Source organism: Venturia canescens, chromosome 3, assembly GCF_019457755.1.
Source record: "Venturia canescens isolate UGA chromosome 3, ASM1945775v1, whole genome shotgun sequence".
Lineage (NCBI taxonomy): Eukaryota > Metazoa > Arthropoda > Insecta > Hymenoptera > Ichneumonidae > Venturia > Venturia canescens.
In genome coordinates, this window is record NC_057423.1 from 4,572,191 (window position 1) to 4,591,441 (window position 19,251).

At 41.8% G+C, this 19,251-nt stretch overlaps 1 protein-coding gene and 1 long non-coding RNA gene across 3 annotated transcripts; one reads left to right on the plus strand and one right to left on the minus strand.

Moving 5' to 3' along the window:
• Nucleotides 1-1,582: 1,582 nt before the first annotated feature.
• Nucleotides 1,583-18,397, minus strand: LOC122408218 (protein croquemort-like). 2 transcript variants are annotated; one of them, XM_043414866.1, is made up of 10 exons: nt 18,275-18,397; nt 9,289-9,525; nt 9,013-9,176; nt 6,686-6,830; nt 5,936-6,142; nt 5,645-5,856; nt 5,097-5,505; nt 4,933-5,006; nt 4,617-4,827; nt 1,583-4,509 (listed from the first exon to the last, which is right to left on the minus strand). In XM_043414866.1, the coding sequence occupies exons 2-10, from the start codon at nt 9,403-9,405 to the stop codon at nt 4,384-4,386; spliced, it is 1,665 nt and encodes a 554-aa protein (XP_043270801.1). In that variant the 5' UTR covers nt 9,406-9,525; nt 18,275-18,397; the 3' UTR covers nt 1,583-4,383. The 2 variants fall into 2 exon arrangements, with proteins under 2 accessions (XP_043270801.1, XP_043270802.1); XM_043414867.1 differs by lacking the exon at nt 18,275-18,397 and having other exon boundaries at nt 1,583-4,286; nt 4,375-4,509.
• On the plus strand, nt 5,439-8,536 carry LOC122408222 (uncharacterized). The gene is made up of 3 exons (XR_006260394.1): nt 5,439-5,540; nt 6,676-6,986; nt 7,367-8,536. It is a non-coding gene; the product is annotated as an uncharacterized lncRNA (long non-coding RNA).
• Nucleotides 18,398-19,251: the final 854 nt, after the last annotated feature.

Here is a 19,251-nt window from a genome sequence, read left to right on the forward strand (position 1 = left end):
GATATTAAATACGAGTAAAATTAAGGCTGGGCATGCCAGACCGACGACGATGGGAATGGAGGAGAATTTGGAATGCTATCCGGACTGTAGCGGGCGTATGCCGAATTCCAAATAGTACTATTTGTATGTTACTGTCAGGCGATGAAGGATAAACCTCAGCGGTATACCGAAGATCGCGCAAGCATAGGATTGACGCTAAATGCGTCACCGCAAACTCGGAACGAGTTCCGAAAGTCCGTGAACCGTTTCCGGCTCAAGCTCACGGCCGAACGTGCGGCTGAACTTGTTCAAGGGAGTAAACGCGCGCATATACATATCGGGCTGGCAACAACGGCCGACTATGCCGGGAGTCTAGAAATTCAAGGTCAAGAATTTAGTGAGCGATGTTACGTACCGAATGGACGAAAATTTATTGAGGATCCTCGATAATAACTTTCCCGATCTCGCGAGCAACCGCTGCTAAGAACCGCCGCGATTATTCGTATCTACAATTATTCCGTAATAATGGAAAAAAGTGGTGCGCATGCGCAGACTCATCAGGACGCAACGATGTTCGCGCCCGTTGCCCGTTGTTTATAATTCATATAGTACGAAGAAGCTGCTGTTGTTCTATACCCTCGAACCGATGCGGCCATTGCGGCTGATCAAGAACGCCGGATAAAAACTTACGTATTGTTACGTCCGCCGCTGACCATGTTCCGCTACACCCTACACACGTATAAATATGATAGGACAGCTGCTATGGAACATGGAACTAGACATCGCGTAATCAATTTGCGATGAATCGCTTTTACTAACGCTCGTTCGTTCGCGGTGACGGTCGCAGCGGCAGCAGCAGCGACAGTGGCAGGGCTACCGTGAGAACGGATGTCGGGAATATTACTATACCTCAACACGCACTCCCTGCTCCTTGTTTATACGTCTATAACCTTATAAGTTGTACCACGCCTATCAGCGCGTTTGTTCCAACCGGGCATACATTTTTATTTATTCATCTCGTAAATGATTTTATTCATTTTTCATTAATTCCCATATTCTCGGTCTCTTGATAATGAACGGTAAGAGAATCGCGTATGGTGAATCATTGTCTAAGGATATTCAGGAATCTGCGTGATGTCGCTCGATGGTATTTACGCGGGAAAAACGGCTTCGGTGCTGGCGGTTTTGCCTTGGTTTGGCATACCGATAGCGCCTTGATAGCCAGCAGCAGGTACATTATCTCGGCTCACGTTCAACCGTATCGTCATAAAAAACATCATACATTATCCCTGAGCGCGACGACGGCTTGTCGACCGGTGTACAAGGTTAACCCAATAACATACTCTATCACAACAATTTGACGTAAACTCGGAAAAGGCTAAATAAAACGTTAATCGATAGACGAGAGCTTTGTATTCGCTCGATGTCGAATAAACTTTGAGCAAGCATAAACAAAGGGCAAGTTTTTCTCCGTTCAAACGCAATCTGATGAATCTTTGGATTTAATAATTCATTCGAATTCGAGCGAAAGCGTATTCGAATAATCGATATGGCGCAGCGAAGTTTCATCAATATTTAGGTATTTGAGAGAAAATTCAAGCAATAAGAAAATGATAAATTTTTATTAATACAAACAGACAATAGATTTATGTATATAAGATTACGGATATATTCGTAGCATTAGCCCGAAAATACAAAGACTCTGCTGAATTATGCTGAAATTTTTGAAAAAATTTACAATTCTCATCAAAGTCATTTATCATATTCGGCAACGATCGAAAATTTATCATTAAATAATTATATTGCTTAATGAGCGATGCTCAAATGTATTATTACGATACTTGGCAAGAAGAATTCCCAAATACATTGTACCAAATATATTTAAATATAATATCTAAATTATTTGGACCAAATTGTGATCCTTAAAAGTTAATTGGTCGATTTCACTTATTCATAGATTCAAAAATTACTCTATTGTACAGATATATCATTGCATTGCGATTGGAAGGCACATTAATTTCACCCTTGAGATGGCACGATGGATAATTGGAAAAAATCATTGAGCGGTTCCTGTCAATTTCTAAAACGCTCCATATTTGTTTTTTGTTTTTGTTTTCCTAAAATCCAACGAATTATTGTCATGAAATGTGATTATTGTTTTTTATTAAAATCATTTAACGAATGATTATTCATTACAAAAGTAGTCGATTGCAATTTTTACCAGCGTCGAGGGTCATTATCGCCTCTCCGCATAGGAACAAAATATTTTTATACCATGATTTCACTATAATTCTATAACAGTAAAAAAATATATTCGTACTCCCAACGTCAATATTAATCTTGTTGATATATCCTCAATACGCATGAGCTTCCATTCGGAAGAATAATTATTTGTTGAAGACTCGAAGACAAATTTTCGATGAGCAATATTTTCCAAACGATAATGATAAAAAATGAAATAAAATTGCCGAATTGGGGCTCCAGCCCAAAGTGTTTTCAGATTGAACCAAAAATGATTCTCATTTAATCGAAAAAAGCTCACGACGTTGAAGTTTGCAACGTTAGAGTCCAACGAAATAAACGAAAAAGACATTTGTAATTCACGAATTTTTTATTTCACGAAATCATTGGTGTAAGTTGAACAACTACGAGTTGCAAATTCGGTATGAAACAAAATTGGAGAATTGCAGGAATTATTGGAGAGCTTTTTTACATCGTTTCGTTGGACTCCAACGTTGCAAACTTCAGCGTCCGCGTTGCTGAACTTTGCAACTTAAAAAAACTCTCCGATGATTCCAGTAATTCTTCAATTTTGTTGCCTACCGAACTCGTAATTCGCAGTTTTTCAACCCACACCAATGATTTCGTGAAATAGAAAATCAGCGAATTACAAATATTTTTTCGCCAATTTCGTTGGACCCCAACGTTGCAAAATTCAACGTCGTCAATCCGATTCGAATTGCGAATAAACTCTATTCGAATTCGAAAATATACCGTACGATATGCTATATACGGGAAGTAAGAAAAACGATATAAAATGAATAAAAATCATGCGCATTAGAGCAATGAGAAGGTTCGTGCAGGAACCGCGGATACGGCGTGTCCACACGATACGCCTATATTTCAATAATGTATGAGGTAAATGCGCGTTCATAGAATTTTATGAAATACCGGACGATAATGCTTTTGAAGGGTATTTTACAACTTTTCCATTGTTAAAAGATCGTTACGCTCGGAAGCGTTCTTCGTTGGTATGATAATCGGAGAACGAAATAGGATGCGACGCGTACGATTGTATAATCATTGAGAAAAAGAGAAGCATTAAGCGGGAGAGTTGTAAACTAAAAAGTTATGAGAACTTGACGCCGGGGACGGGGTTAGCCACGTGTTGTGACACCTCCGAAAGTCGGTATAAGCGCCCGGTGCTAAAGTCCTGTTTCACGATGCTTCGGAGCGACTCACATTTTTGTCTACTCGATAACCCGATTCGGGTATCGACGAATGTATAATCAGGTGTTGCCTCCCGTGTCGAGATACAAATAACAAGCGTTTGAGTGGCCCATCGTCGGTTCAGTTCTCGCGGCAGGTCTGTAAAGCGATTATGCTATTCGGTAGTGCAAAATAACGCTCGAAAAAAATATCGTCCGGTTTAACGACGGTCGACAACTGACTACGGATCGCAATATAAAAGGCTCGATAACGATGAAAGAGATGATGACTCGAATATAGCTTACGAAGCTTTGATACTCATCGAAATTTTCCTACATTAGATATAAGGAAATTCAAAGTTCCTCGTTGTCATTTCACTTGGTCAAGTTTATCAGAAAGTTTGGTCGATTTCGCGAATGCAGTGATATACATTATGCATGTAAAAGCTCTCGTCAATATTGTACTTGGAGTTTATCCGCGTGAAACACTGGCCGGAAAATTCAATCGGCCAAGTGATCAATTGTCAAACTACCTTATGTCACTTATTATATAACGATCGATTTGTTTCGTTGTCGTTGTAAAGCGCGTTGCTCGCCGCGATATAAAAGTCGATATGTTAAATTAAATAGACGAATGTACAATGATTATTTTTCTAGTTCGCAGTTACCCTGATGTATTGGAGCGTGCTGTGAAACCACAGGAAATGGGGCTGGTGGTTGGCTTCGATCGTTTCGAGCACCGCGCGAGTGCACGTTCGCTGCTTCATTTCGCTTCCGCCGCTCCTGTCGCCCTCTGACGAAGGACGTCGGAATGTATTCGTCATCCCCGAAGCCGTTATTACCGACGATGTGACAATCGGTTACTGCTTCGTTTTTCTCCTGCGACGCAGTGACCGAAAGACGAATATGGCATCTCGATCTATTTGGATTTCGATTTGGCACTATTGATTATTATCATAATTATTACTGTTCAAGGTCATAGCTTCGGTCGCAATTGACGATCGGTCCTCGCGTTTGCGTCGTCATCGCCGTTCGCCACGTCCATGTAAATCAATTCAGTCTTTTTTCCATTTGACGCCGCAACTTTTCGCGACTTTATGTTCTGCGAAAAGAGAGCAGTGGGAGGGGGCGGTATGATTAATCGTGACGATGAATCAGAGATCGAAGGTCGAAGGAGAAAATGATAGAAAATACGATGAAATAATTTACCTGGGAATCTCGAGTCCGCTGAAGATAGAGGAGGGCCGCAGCGATGACCAGCATCAACGAACCGATAGCCACCATAACGGCACTGCAGTAGCTCCCAATGTCAGGCAACATGAGCAACTGCCTCAACGAGGATGCGAGCTCCTCGGTGGTGCCGCTTCGCAAATTGAACCAAAACATGGGGAAATATATTTTTGGAACATCCTTGAAGAGCCTGAAAGTCGAAAATAATGGAAAATGTGATTGAATATTTGGGATCGGGACATCGGAGGATTTGTCCCAAGGTTTAACGGATAACGTTGCTGCATCCGATACTCACGCTATGGTCAACGATGGTTGCAGTAAAATATTGACTTGCAGTCTCGCTGCAACGTCTATAGGAATCCCCGTCGTCTGGAAAAATTTCAATGAAAGAATATGTAACGACGAATTGTTTTTTTTCTTTCGCAGGAAAATTCGATGGGAAAAACCAAAAATATTAACCGGCTCGAGGGTCATGTAAAAGCTGTGTTGATCGGCATTGGGATTCAATCCGTTAACCTGGTCCCTGAGAATTGGATCGGCTTTGTAAAAATGTGGAAGACTTATGAATCCAGGGGCGCCGTAACGACAGGCGGTTACGTTGATGAGACCCATGGGGCTGCATTCGCCGTTGCAGAAACAGTGTCCCGTGTTAATGAGATCCGGATCTTTGTCAGAGGCGCTCGATGCTTCGGTTCTTCCGTCAACCGCGAAGAAGTCCTCCGTTGTCGTTGTCGTCTCGATATACTTGGCTTGCTCGTGAGGATACTTTCGCCACGTTTCGTTACTGAGGCTCTTTTCACCCAGGGCGTACCGGTAACCCGGTATTCCTTGGTGTTGGACACTTTGAACGTACTCGTAAGTCAACGGCCTGGAACAAACGTTTCGTTCAATGAAAATCAACGAGTAAGCAACACAGCGATATCGACTTGATTACTGAAGCGATTGGATTTCTGATCGAGAATCAAGTTTTAAAAACGCGTCATTATTTCTATCGAAGCACCCTCAACCTGCACATATCGGCACTGAAAATAGTGATCTCGTCCTTGTTCCTGAAGGGGGGGAAAAACTCCCCGGCGCTTCCCTCGACCGCGTTGCAAGGACTCTTGTAATATTTCGTGGTGTCCTTGTAATTCCAATTTTTCGTCATTCCCAAATTGCTCAGATCGTCTTGACCCGTGCCCATGTTGTAAAGTCCGTCAAACGCCGTGGAACCGTTTCTCTGCAGAAACGAACGAGCGTCTCGATACACACATTTCGGTGGTCGATCTAATAAGTTTAAAAATCGGTGTATCAATTACCAAATAGAACCATCCGAAGCGATCGTACGGTGGTATTTCCTCATCCTCAGGAGCAAATTGTCCCATGTCGATGATGGAGTCCTTGTATCCGGTGAAGAGTAATTCATCGACTGTTTTTACCACGTGTATGCCTGCCAAGCTATTGAGCATGTAAGACAATGAATTTTGGAAGAAGTACGCCCAGTACCGAATTTTGTGAGCCGCTGACTGAAAGAAATATATTGAGTTTCATTGGCAGGATTGATCGATCGGGAAAACGACTGGAAAGAGTTTTCGCGGAAGAGCCGCTTCTTTCCATCAGCTTTCGTTCATGCTTTATTATATTTTTTCGTTCTTTTTTTCATTCTTTTTTTTGATGAGAATTCGTCATTGAAAGGCCGCGCTTCCTGAACGCGGGTCCCCATGCTCGACGCATTAATTCTTCATTATCCACTTGATATCCATGCGCTGAGCTATATCCGAGACGAGCAAACTGGAATAACCGAGTCGCTCGCTCTTATTTCATCTCGCAACGATACAGTCTCTTGCAAAATTCTCTTGTAAACATATTTGAAAATGAAATTCGCATGAGAAATTGAGATAAACGTTTGAAGGCGCGTTTATCCGAGCGATCTGTCAACCGTAGCCGAAATACGCAAATTTTAAGTCACGAACGGCAACGCTCTCGTCAGATTCGATTCGTTTCGTATTATCCGATCGTTCATGTGACGTTTTATTTGATTTTTTGTTTCAAAATGCAGTTCAACTCACCACCGCAACGACGTTCAATTGGACAATCTTATCGTGCAAACTCCCGTTGCTCCTGTCCGGATCAAAGTGCCACGTTCTTCTCTGCAAGTAGCTCACCGTGTTGTTCTCCGGATGGAACGTGATGTTGACCTTCTGCCTCTTTTCACTGTGGGCAGAGCGATTCATTATCGTCATCATCGACAACGAGCCCAGCCAATGAAGGGAGGATAATCGTATGAAAATAATGTGGCAAAGAAATGATAACGCGACTTCTCCGAGACACAACCTCGGAGCTTCGAAAGCTCCTGGTCCATTAGCGTAGGTAGAAACGCGTTTCTCGCTCAAATTATTTACACACGAGCGCTACGGTACAAATTCTCCGTTTAAACAGGCAAAACTCATTTTCTCTCTCTCTCTCCTCTCGTCTTGCTCTTCTTCGTTCAATCTTATGGCCTATATTCGTTGATTATGATTGACGTGACAATTGCGACGAATCAATGTATGATGCACGATAACAATTTACCTCTGAGATTTATTCGGAAATAAGATTCATCAAATTCTCGAGCAGGTAGATGTGCAGCAACTACATTGTCACGTTTACAATTATTGTCGACATTGTCACATATCCCCTCGTGCAGTAGATCCCGATATCTCGAGAATCGTCAAAGAAAAAACAAAATAATTATTCTTTTTTATTCGAAGCTTCGGTGCGATGTCAACGGAGAAGAAAAAGGTTTCGTGAGTCTCCGAAGAGGAATATTCGAATACGTAGCAGCTCGAGCACCACCTTCGAATAAGCGAACTTGGCCAGTGAGAATGTTTCTGTCGCAAGCGAGCTTGATTGAGCCTTTGTTGGAGCGATTTGTGCAGCGAAACTCGGTTCCGGTCGAGCCAACGAGCATTTTAAAATCAAATTAATAAGAATAAGTTGTTGTAATTGAAGAAATATGTAACTCGAGTGTACGAGGCCCGTTGAGGCTCGCCCACGAGTCGAGGGTGTTGAAAATTTCGAGAAACGAGAGTAAGAGTCTCGTGTCGCAGTAATTCGCGCCGAGGGACTCCTATCTGAGGAGAAAAAACCATGAGCAGAGAGTGAAGAAAGTACAGCTTCGGTAGTAGCTGTCACCGCCGCCGTCGCACTGTACACAGAGCCACGGATGAGAGTCTCACGAGAAAGTAATTAACAAGTCAATTGTTTAATGAGAAAGATCCCCGGTATTGGCCCGGCCCACGCGAACAGGAGGGAATGCGAGAGGTCCAACAAAATCGTCTTATTAACGTATTAACGAGGCAATATTACGGGGTTAACCATTGCTTCCCGATTGCCTTTAATTTCATCATCTGAAATATGCCCGACGACCTTCGTCTCGTAGACTAGCTAGAGCATTCAGACGCGGCGACGATAATTGATCATTATTGCGAGTTTAATATCGAATCTGCATAAAATTGCTCCATTACCCTTATCGTCGGTTTACACGCGACGCTCAAACCCCTTTTTTCCTCAACGTACAAAATATGTTCGTAAATGATGCCCGGAAAATTAAATTCATTGTTTTCAAGTAAATACGAATGCAGCGGTGCGTGCATACAATACACAGCGAGAGGCTGCACTTTCGAAACGTTCTGCAACTAGAAAATTCATCTTGCCTCGAATAATGTATTCGCGAACGTTACATATCTCATAAATGACCGAATGAATTGATAGAATTTATTCAATTGCTCATACGTCGAGTATACCAACTCGTATTATCGTTATGAAATAGATGTTGAAAAAAACGGTTCGTGTCGGTGATGACGGGGTTCGAAAATGTCTCACTTATTTTTATAGATGCATTTCGACGTGCTATTAAAGAATTTTATCAACGCTACGAAGGCACGTTTCATTTTTCTTTATTATTATCGTACGTTTTGAGCGACGTTGACGACCATTTCGAATGTATCGATGCGCTCATCGTTGCAAATACCGCATCGGATAGTCAAATACTGCAATACGAAGCGGCCTGTGACAGCAGGATGAGGCTCACGGTGTTACAAAGTTGCAAAAAGTTCCGCGCAATCATCGCTCACAACGAGGTGAGAATACGCTAACGTACGCTCGCAGTGCCGTCGAGCCGGTTCTTCGGCTTTTTAATCGGATGTATCTGGCTCGACGAGCCAACTCAAGTTTGACGTTGATGACAAGATGCTTTCCGATTATCGCGCAAATGTGGCTCGTTTTCGAGACGATAAATATTGATGTCACAGATATTCATGGGGCAAGTCAGTAATAGTCGAAATAATGTGACTCTCGCTGGCATGATTTGGCTCGACTGACTGATAAAAAGATTGCTCGAATATTGGATACTTACACAAACGCGTAGGGTCCGACTTGCACGAGGTTCGGCTTTTTTCCGGGCGTCTTCAATTCCTTGGGATTTGTCCAATTGAAGAAGAAAAATTCTATGTTCACCGGAATGTCGGTGGTGTCGCGCCAAATTTCGAAACTCCTCGAATCGGGGGACAGCGGCAGTTCCTACGGTTCGAAGCGTAAATAATGAAGGTCGAAATGACCCTGCCAAGGAGCTCGGTCTCCGGTCCAAATGTCCACCCAATTGTGAATAAATGATTAATTGATTTTCTTTTACCCGGCTGAGAATGCTTCGGAAGATCATTGGCCCCGTGAAACTCAATGTAGTTCCGATTGCGACGAATATGAGACCGATTATTGCGAGAGTAATGGACTTGGACGTCCAGGGTCTCATGATGGAACCGGTGGATTGTTTTTCTCCTCGTTCTCAAGTTTCCGTAAATACGGCATGAGCCCACAACCCGAACAACCTCGGTCGAAATATGTCGGTCGTCTTTTGATCGCGCTCAACGCGCTGAAAGAATAAAAACATTGCGAATTTACTACTTTTGTCACGCCAATCGCACGAACATTATTGTGGGTGAAAAACAACGTTTTTATGAGTATTGAATAGCGCTGCGTCTCCGCACACATTTTTTTGGACGAGCTTCCACCGTAAGGTCTTCTCTCATTAGCAAAAAAAAAAAACATAACGAGACGACTTCTTTCCCTTATCAATTGCGCAATTGAAAGCGGCCTTCTCATCGTCTCATTTTTCATCGACGGATCAAGATTACGTTTTTACTTGATAAAAAATATTTATGTTTGTCCAGCTCTGAATTCTGTTAGTTTTATTGATGGTAGGGATTTTATTAGTGTTAGAATAGCTACGCGTGTTGTACACGGCAAGTGGTTGCGCGGTATAAAGTTGCTTCATTCGACGACGATAAGGACGTCGATACAACTAAGAAGAAGAATTATATAATTATATAAGCTATTAAAAGCGACTGTGATGGATGTGCACTTGTTCTATGGCTTCGATGATTTTACGAATTAACTTCGACCGAGGCTGATACTCGAATGGGCGACCGTTCAGCTGTGCCGCGGTTCCATGTTTTCGATAATTCCATTCCCCTTTTACGACAATTATGCGTTTATTATTCGCTATTTTCTGAAAATACATCATCACAAGGGAATCATTTTGCACAGCGAAATACAGTCGACGAATATATTTTCGTCACACGTGTCCACTTCGTTCGTCTGTTACCATGTGTCAATTTTTCCGAACTCTCGGCTCGGACACGTTTTTTCGAAACGTCCCGCAGACACTGCGCATACCCTTCGCAGCACTGTGCTGCTAATGGCGCTCTTGACAGTGGGCATGAAGCTTGCCACGAGGGATCTTGCTTCAGGCTGTTGATTTTTAGTAAATTTCGTGTATCCAGCTGGAATTTATGCTTTCGTATGTAAATTGCATAAAGCGGATTGAATTATTTGCAATGATTTTGTTAACATTTTTCAAGAAACGAGCTTCCTTGAATCCAAGGTATTGGAATGAGAAAATAAGGTTTTGAGTAAAAAGTTACGCGCTGCGGCGTTGTCCGTCCTGAGCTCCACAGTCGACACAGAAAGTGCCTAAGCCCCGTCGTGTAATCGAGAAATGCGGGTATTTCGTCTCGTACATAAAAACTATCCAAAGCTAGTCGGCCCTTCTGGACGCGCAGGGAAACCTTTTCCATTCGCTTTGAAAGATTTTTCATACCTGTTGCTGCTGTCGCTCGGGACTCGAACTTTGTTTTGGACTACCACCATCCACTGGCGGTACATTCCCAATGAAAAGTTTGTATGGCACGGAAAGAAAGTAACTCGAAACGTTCGGTTTTATCGAACATTATTCGAAATGAGTGTTCCAATATGCACAATTCATCGTATTTAAGGTAACTCCTGTACTGCAAGCTAGTCAAATAAGTGCTAAATTTTCAAAACGTTTTTAGACCAAGTTCAACGTACCGATTAAACTTATTGTCAGTAGATATGTATTCAAGCATATTTTATTAACGTGAAAAAATATTTAAAACGATAGTTTTGCAAAACTATTAACTGAGAGATGCAAATTTCCATGATGACACATTTTCACAGGTATTTTTCAAAGAATCATCTGTATTTTTTAACCGATTTTATTGCACCGAGTCTCATTTTGTTCCTCAACTGATCCTCTACGAATTCACCTCGTAGATTTTCCTTTAAACTCATTCCTTCAGAAATTATGAATGAAAAAGTTTTTTCGCTTAATGAACAATTAGCTGCAACAGTGAAGCGATCAAGTTAAAAAAACAAGTACACGGTGGATTCACGGAGGAACAGTTGACGAACAAAATGAGAGTTGTTGCAATAAAATCGATCAAGAAACGCAGATAATTCTTTGAAAAATACCAGTGAAAATGTGTCAGCGTGAAAATCTGCATTTATCAGTCGATGCTTTTGCAAAACTAGCGTTTTTAATATTTTTACATCTTAATAAGATACGCTGTAATACAAATCCACTAACAATACATTTAATCGGTACGTCAAACTTGGTCTAAAAGCGTTTTAAAAATTTAGCACTCATTTGACTAGCATGCAGTACAGGAGTTAACTGGATCGATACGATGTAGAATTTCCCAACGCGTCGACGATCACGCTGCAGTATGGTAAAAAATCTTCATATCATTTCAGAAGCTAATGACTACTAATGTGCACTGAAAATTCAGTTCTCACTGCGAATTTTCTTAGATAACGTTGTTTTTGAAAAAATGTATGCAAAGATGCGACGAGGAGTTGTTGATACGAGGTAATAAATCGAAATGAAAAGTACTTATCGGCCCGTAGATAGGACGAGGCACGATGATTCGACACAATCATCGTCTCTGTCGGTGTTTTTGCGTTCTAAGATGAGTTTCGTAAAAACTTGCAACGTCTAATATGAATTTTCTATTTCACTGCATTCGCGACCCACACTAAGCATACGACGCCTCGCGGATTTATCTTGAGCTGTTGTTGGAGTGCAAAGCAGGTGATCTGTCGCGTAGTTTTGTTTTTGGAGCAGTTATCACCAAAAATGTACGCATTCGTAAATTTCTCGAAGTTTCAAGTGCGATTGGTCCATGTTTCCAATGCTAAATCACGCACAACTGTCAAAATTGCATTCCAATAGTGCCATTTTTCCGGGGGTCACGAACGCCGCCTTTGGTAGTGTGGATTATGAAAACGATAAGGAATGGAAAGCGATTAATCGAAAAACTGGATTCTACGTCAATCGACGTAGGGTCATTTTTCGTTTCATTGCAAACGTCGTGAGAGTCTAGAGATGGAAGCACGCCGACACCTTTCCGAGAGTTTAAACTCGCGTCGTCGGACGGCGACTGATTTGTTTACGGTCGTGAATTACCAGTTTTGTAGTTCGTTGTGATCCTAAAAATTATGACATCACTACGGCATGAGGAAAAACTGTGTGGACGGGCTTTTTAGCTTGGAAGCCGATCTCAATTCGAGGACCCGTGCTTGGTCAATCATCATATAATTTCGTGATAATTGTAGACCGAAGTACAAGCGAAACTTGCTACGCGTTGATCAATCGAGTGGAAGATATGAGTCAGAGCGTTCGAGTCGACTCGTGCTCGGGAGAATCTCGAATAAAATTATCTTCTTTTAGTATTGAATCCGGATGGGCAATCTCGGCACGTGTCGCGATCGAGACTCGAGTAAACCGCCGCGCATGCGTGTCCCAACGGCCTCGCGATGTCCCGCTGAATGAAATCACGCCAACGCGGCGATGCCGCGGGAGATTCTGTGAAAATGTTAACTTCGTTTTCGTACGAGAAGGATGCGCTCCGAATCAGGGTAATGCGACAACGAATTACCGGTGCCCCAATAACTTGACTCGATCGATTGCTCCAGCGAATGAATGGAAAGCAAAAACTGGCGTTTACAGAACCAACCGCGATGCGGTCCCATCTGGCTCTCCGTGTGGGGCTTATCGCTCAGGCACAATACATCAGCCGTGCGCCTCATTAAGCAGAGAGCGGGAGCCTCGGGATCATAATTCGGGCTCAAGTTCAAAACTGTGGGAAAGCTGTATTTTACGACTGCGATTGATTCAGTGAAATATTATGAATAAATAATTGACGCGTAGAAGTAAAAGTGAAAAACACTTTGAACGAGGGTTGTTTTGGAATTGTCTGTTTCAAGTTGCGCTCAGAAGCTCGTGTCTCGAAATAAGGAGCGAGTGAGAGTGTTTGTAGCGAATAATTGAGAGTGAATCGGAGCGGATCTAGCGCGTTTATTATTAGGCAGCTCTTGTGACGAGCCAGCGTAGTTTAGATCGTCGGGTTCGTGTGCTGGTGGCACGAAACCGACGAGGGCTGTATCAGCGATGCTTCGTAGGTAACTGCGGTCAATGGATTCGAGGTAAACGCCTCTCACAGCATCTCCTTGCGTTGTATCGACGGAGTATGCTACTCGGCCCTTCGTCGAATAAACATCATTTCAATTCTCAATTTTTTTTGAGGAAACGTCGACTCGTTCAAGGCCAACAATGCGATATCCGCTTGCGAGGAAAATGTCACGAGACGCGTAATCTCGGTACACTGCGTTTACTGTTTGATTGAGCAGTGCCTTGTAAAACACGATGCCGAGAGACTCTGCCGAGTCTCTTTTGATAGCACTCGCATGGGCGGGCTATTTCATATCCCCCTTTGTCTCTATCATTTTTTTTCTGCTCTCTCTCTCTCTCTCTCTCTCTCTCTCTCTCTCTCTCTCTCTCTCTCTCTCTCTCTCTCTATCGCTGGAACGTCACAGTCTTAGCGACATCTGCACGTGTAGCTTGCATTTTTTCAAGATTACAAGGCTAGAGACGGTGAAAGGTAGGTCAAAATGTTTTTCTCGGCGTTAAGCATAACTTCCGAGTATATATTTATCGATTAATTCAAATGAAATTTTTCGACAAAAGTTAATTATTATTCGTCATATTCATGTTTTGGTGGAATTCACATTTTATCGGGCACTTTTTTTCGTTGTGGTACCGGGAAATCAGTTTTTTTTCTATCACGAAAATGTCAGCGAAAATTAGCTGCAGTAATACCCACATTTATTATTACTTTTGAGAAAAAATTATCCAACTCGGCGACAAAAGATTGCACATTATATGACCAAAGACCAAACGACAAGCTTTTTTGCTGAGTTTTACAAGCTCAACGCCTGGTTTGTTTGGGGGGCGGGGGGATCGCAAAACATAACTATTTTCGAAGTTACGTACGCCTGCTTTGGAATAGCGTTTATTAAACCCAGTCACGATTGTTATTTTTAACCGAGATATTTGAATATCGTATCATTAAAATGTAATAAAAATTACGGGATCAACTGTAAATAATTTCAATACAGGAAAAATTGTACAAATCATGAAAAAACATTATATTAAAACAAAAAATACAAATCTGCAATTATTTTGTAAAGCGAAAAAAAAATCAAATGAAATGTAAAAAATGAAAAACCGAAAAATCGCGCTTGAAAACATTTTGGGAAACGAATTTCTTCTCATCTTATTCTAACGACCAAATCAATTGAAAAAATTCTCCATTCAGGTTACGTGCAGCATTATAATTTATGATATCATCGGAGGACAAGTATTTTATCAGTAATTCGCAATTTTAACATTATGAAATTGTTCTAAGAAGCGTTAAAATCCAAAAAAATCACATCAAAGGTATATTTGAATTTCTGTGCGAGTCGGACGCTCTCGCAGGGTGCCTAATACTTTCGTACGAGGCTGTACCGTGAGTACGATTCACGATTGAACAAAAGATCGAGATTTTGCATAAAAAAAAGTGATTCGCACGAATATATTTCACTTTCTTTCACCCTTCGCAAAGTCTATCCGCTGAATATATTTTTGAATTTTCAAATAATTAGCTCAACTTATGTACAGCGACAACGCTTTGCACTCAGTTCGATACAGACGCGAAACTCATCGAAATAAAAAACTACTCGAGTAAACCGCTCGAGTAAACAGCTGGAATGGAAAAATATTTTGTCTGATCATCGCGTATCGCTCCGCGTCGCTTTTTCCATTGAACCCCTGAAAATAAATAGTCGAGCGGGCGTGCCAACGAAAACGAGATATTTTTCGGAATTGTTCAATCTCGGCCGGGCAGTCGAGCGAGGAAATATATTGCTTTTGGATATTCAGATTTCATTATTATTTACGGAGGAGCATTCGACGCTCTTCCTCACCATTGCGGCCGGCATCTCCAACAATTTATCATCTTGAAATTTGTTCATTCAACGCCATTGATCAGGAGCCATATTCACAAGAATTTTTCAAAAGTTTGTCTCAAGTATTTCGAGAATAAAAAATTCACGAGAGTTTGAAAAAATCGAGCAGAGTCAGCGTTTTTAAGTAACCAAGGAAAAGCAGCAGAAAGATTTTCAAACCCCGGAAAAAGGCGGCGTGCGGTCATGATCTAAAGTGAATACCGGAGCGCGAAGAAAACCGTGAAGAAATATTTAAAAAAGGTAGATCAAAGTCGAATCTTTCTCATCCAGGCGCCACTGCCGAATTCGAACATCTGCTTGTTCGACGGAGCCACAGAATTTCCATTACAGCTCAAAATTGGAACCTCCGCTTCCAAACTTTTGGCTTGCGGTCTGTACATGCACGTATATATGCAATAACGTATGGTAAGTTCAAGCGCGCAAGCATGCATGAATGGAAGATTCGATGAATAGACCGGAGACGTCACCCGAGTCATAATCGCCGAGATTGAGTAGTCAAATAAAAATAAAAGCAGCGTGTTATTCGAGGGCGGTTGTGCGACAGGCAAACGTAAAATGTCTTTCTTGGGTTGTCTTACGAGAGGCCAGTATATCACGGAGCGCTACCCGACGACTCCTTTAGTCGAAAGTCCGATGGCTTTGCGCGCTTTAGATAAGAGTCGCGTCTTGATAAGCGTGAGAAAAAATTTCTTCTGAGGGATGTAGGAAAATGAGAAAAATGGAAATGAGAGCAGGAGGATAAAAGTAAAGGCGTATCGAGTATACGAGGAGCGTTCGTCGAGCGCGCGAGCATAGTTCAAAACCGTATTATCACGTTTCATATGCGATTAGATAAAAATTATATTCGTTTCTGGTATACAGCGATAACGAGAAAAATAAATCTTCCACATATTTTTCGCAATTTCGATTTTAACGATGCACGTGGGTGTGGGGTGGATGAACAAAGATAGCGCGTAAAATACTCGATGAGATGATGTCGGATAAGATTGAACGAGTAAACCGCTCCGCGGCTCGTCCTGGCTCGCCCGTGCACGTTCAGGGCCTACAGCGGCTCAGAATCCTCAGATTCTAACAAGCAAATGATTTCGAACGTTGTCGCGAATAATCGGCAGTTTGAAAATTGTTGACCAAATCACACGAACGATTATTGACATTTTTTCTTTCATAAATGTAAATAATAGTGAAGAAGAAAACAATGAAAACGGGCTCATATTCGATGGGTCAAAGACTCAGCTGCAGAATAAAAATAATGGTGCTTCGAACGATTTATTTATCAACAATTGTCGCGTCGAAGTACCGCGGTGCTGCTGGCACTCGTTCTTGACATTCTTCCACTCGCTTCATTATTTTTCTGAATGAACATTATTTTTCACTTGAATTAACATTCCTTCGGATCGCTTCTTTCACAGATTCTTCATATTTCTTTCACTCTTCGCCGCTTAAACTCGTGCGTTCGTAAATTCACGTTCTCAATGGCTGGTTTTTTTCCGAGCGGTCAGCATGTTTTCGAAAAAATCTCGCGTATCCGGTCATCAAGTAGGATCTGCGGGAATGAACTTTCCGAATTTCTCGCGCATCGTGACAGCGGCTCGAAACGATTAAGCAGCTTTTTTGTACGAGTTAGCAAATTTTACGTACACCGCGAGTATTTCCAGGATATCGTCACGGAAGATATTCTATTACACTTTTGAACTTGATCCGAATGGAGAATTATTCAATGGACTGGAATTATATGAATGGCTTCATATTTTTAACTCATAAAATTAATGATTAATTTTCGTCCAAGTTTTTTCCAAATTCGCACCACGAATCTATCGATTTTATCGCTAAATTTGGTCAGACACCGCCGGTTATTCTATGAAACAAAAATTTTTGTATGAATTTCGTGAGGATTTCGTGGATTGTGCTTCTGTCATAGCCCTCGGTTGGGTGCGAGAGCAGCGTGGATTCTTTGAAGCATTGGCTCTTCTTTCGTGAGACTTTCTCTTGATTCTTGAAAAGTGCGTTTTTCCAGAATAAAGAAATTGTGAGGGGGCCCCACGAAGATACTTGGACGTGAACATTCTTATCGAACGAATCGTCATGCTTTTTCCGAGCGATAAATTCTCCACCCTTCTTCCATAGGATAATGTTAATGACACTCGTAATGATACGACGCTGAAGTTTGCAACGTTGGAGTCCAACGAAATATTCTGAAAAAACTGTTGAATAATTCCAGTAAATCTCCAATTTTGTTCCCTCCTGAATTTGCAACTCGTAGTTTTTCAACCTCGACCAATGATTCGTGAAATAAAAAATTGGTTTAACAAATTTTCTTTTTCGCTGATTTCGAGAGACTCCAACGTTGCAAACTTCAGCGTCGTCATCGTAATGATGCTGCTGCAAAAGCATCGAAAGATACGAGCAAATAACGATAAAATGTTGAACGCTATCGGTAGAGAGAAAAGAAACATTTTTTGAGGTTATTTTTTATTCCCGATACTCATCTGACGTTCGGTGAAACAACTCGCTCTATGACGATCTTTTCGAAGAGAGAAAACGTTGACTTACAAGAAACGATGTACACGGCAGGCGGTATCGCAACGTTATGTAATAACAACAACGCGATTAAAATGGATACTGAAGTAATATTGGAAAAATCGACGTATCCGATTGATCGATATGATGCGCGGTGGCGGACGTACGATATCAATCAATGATATCGAAATTCCCGTGGTTATGTTCGATGGGTGATACATACGTGAACTTTCCTTTTGATTTATTTTCAAAACGAGCGAGAAAATAGTAACCTAACGACGAGGAGGAAACAAAAATTGGTTCGTGTCTCGAAAGGTGACGGATGTAAGGTTAAGAGAAAGAGCGTAAAAACTATGAGAACGGTTATGATCGGGTATAGCCAAAAAAACTTGGCGTTAAATTAGATCGAATGAAATGATTATCGTGCGTATTGTCAAAGACAATTTGAACGAACTCACGTGTTCGACGGCTCTCGTTACTGGTTGGTTGGGAACATGATCACAAGCGTGAGTTCAGAGTCAGACTGGCGAGTGTCGGGTTGATTACGAGCTACGCGAGTTTATGTGCTGTGCGCAGACCCCCTTAGCCGCGTTCTGCGCAGCTTGTCGCTGGCGTCGCCGCTGCCGTCACCACCGTCGCCTTTGTCGTGTTCGGGTAACGATGTCTCGGGGCCCAAAATACCGAGGGTTAGAAAGACTGCTTCGGGTAGTAGAGGAACAACGAGGCGCGTTACTTCGAATTAATCGGAGAGAAAGACGAGCGTTAATGAAAAGTGAATTCATTCTTCTCCCGTCTCGCAACACTCTCGCGCGCTCACCACTCACCATGCGCAACAATGAACCGTCAATGCGAACACAACCGACTCGATGCGGCCTTACAACAGCGCTATTCCAGCCTTCGGTTTTTTCGCCCTATTTGAGATAGCCTATTACATGCGATAAGACTTTTTGGGGTTTCCTACAAAACTTGAGACATTTTCCACATATTTTTGCAGCGTACACACATGTGTAACGGCAGAAATGAATCGGCGGGTTCTTTTTATAAAATCAGCACGTTTTTCATAACTCATAACTCGGAACACAAAAGATCCGTTGCGCCGAGCTCGATCCAATTTTTTATGAATAATAAAATAAAAGTAAATTTGAGCAATTGGCAAGAACTTTGGTCCAAAATTCCAAATTCCGTTGAAGTTGGTGCGAATCTGATCCACTATTTTTCGTCCATGGCCTTTATTGTTCCAAAAGAAACGTAAAATAAGAAAATGTATGATTAAGCCCGTGGACAACCGCTAGTCCAACAGTTGGAAGGAGAAAACACATTGACAATTCCAAAAGCAAACACTTGTTTTTTGTAGGTTATTATTTTTTTTGTCCCGCTCTCCAGACATCGTTCTTTATGCCTCGACAAGACTCATCAACGTCGCGCTAATTCACTC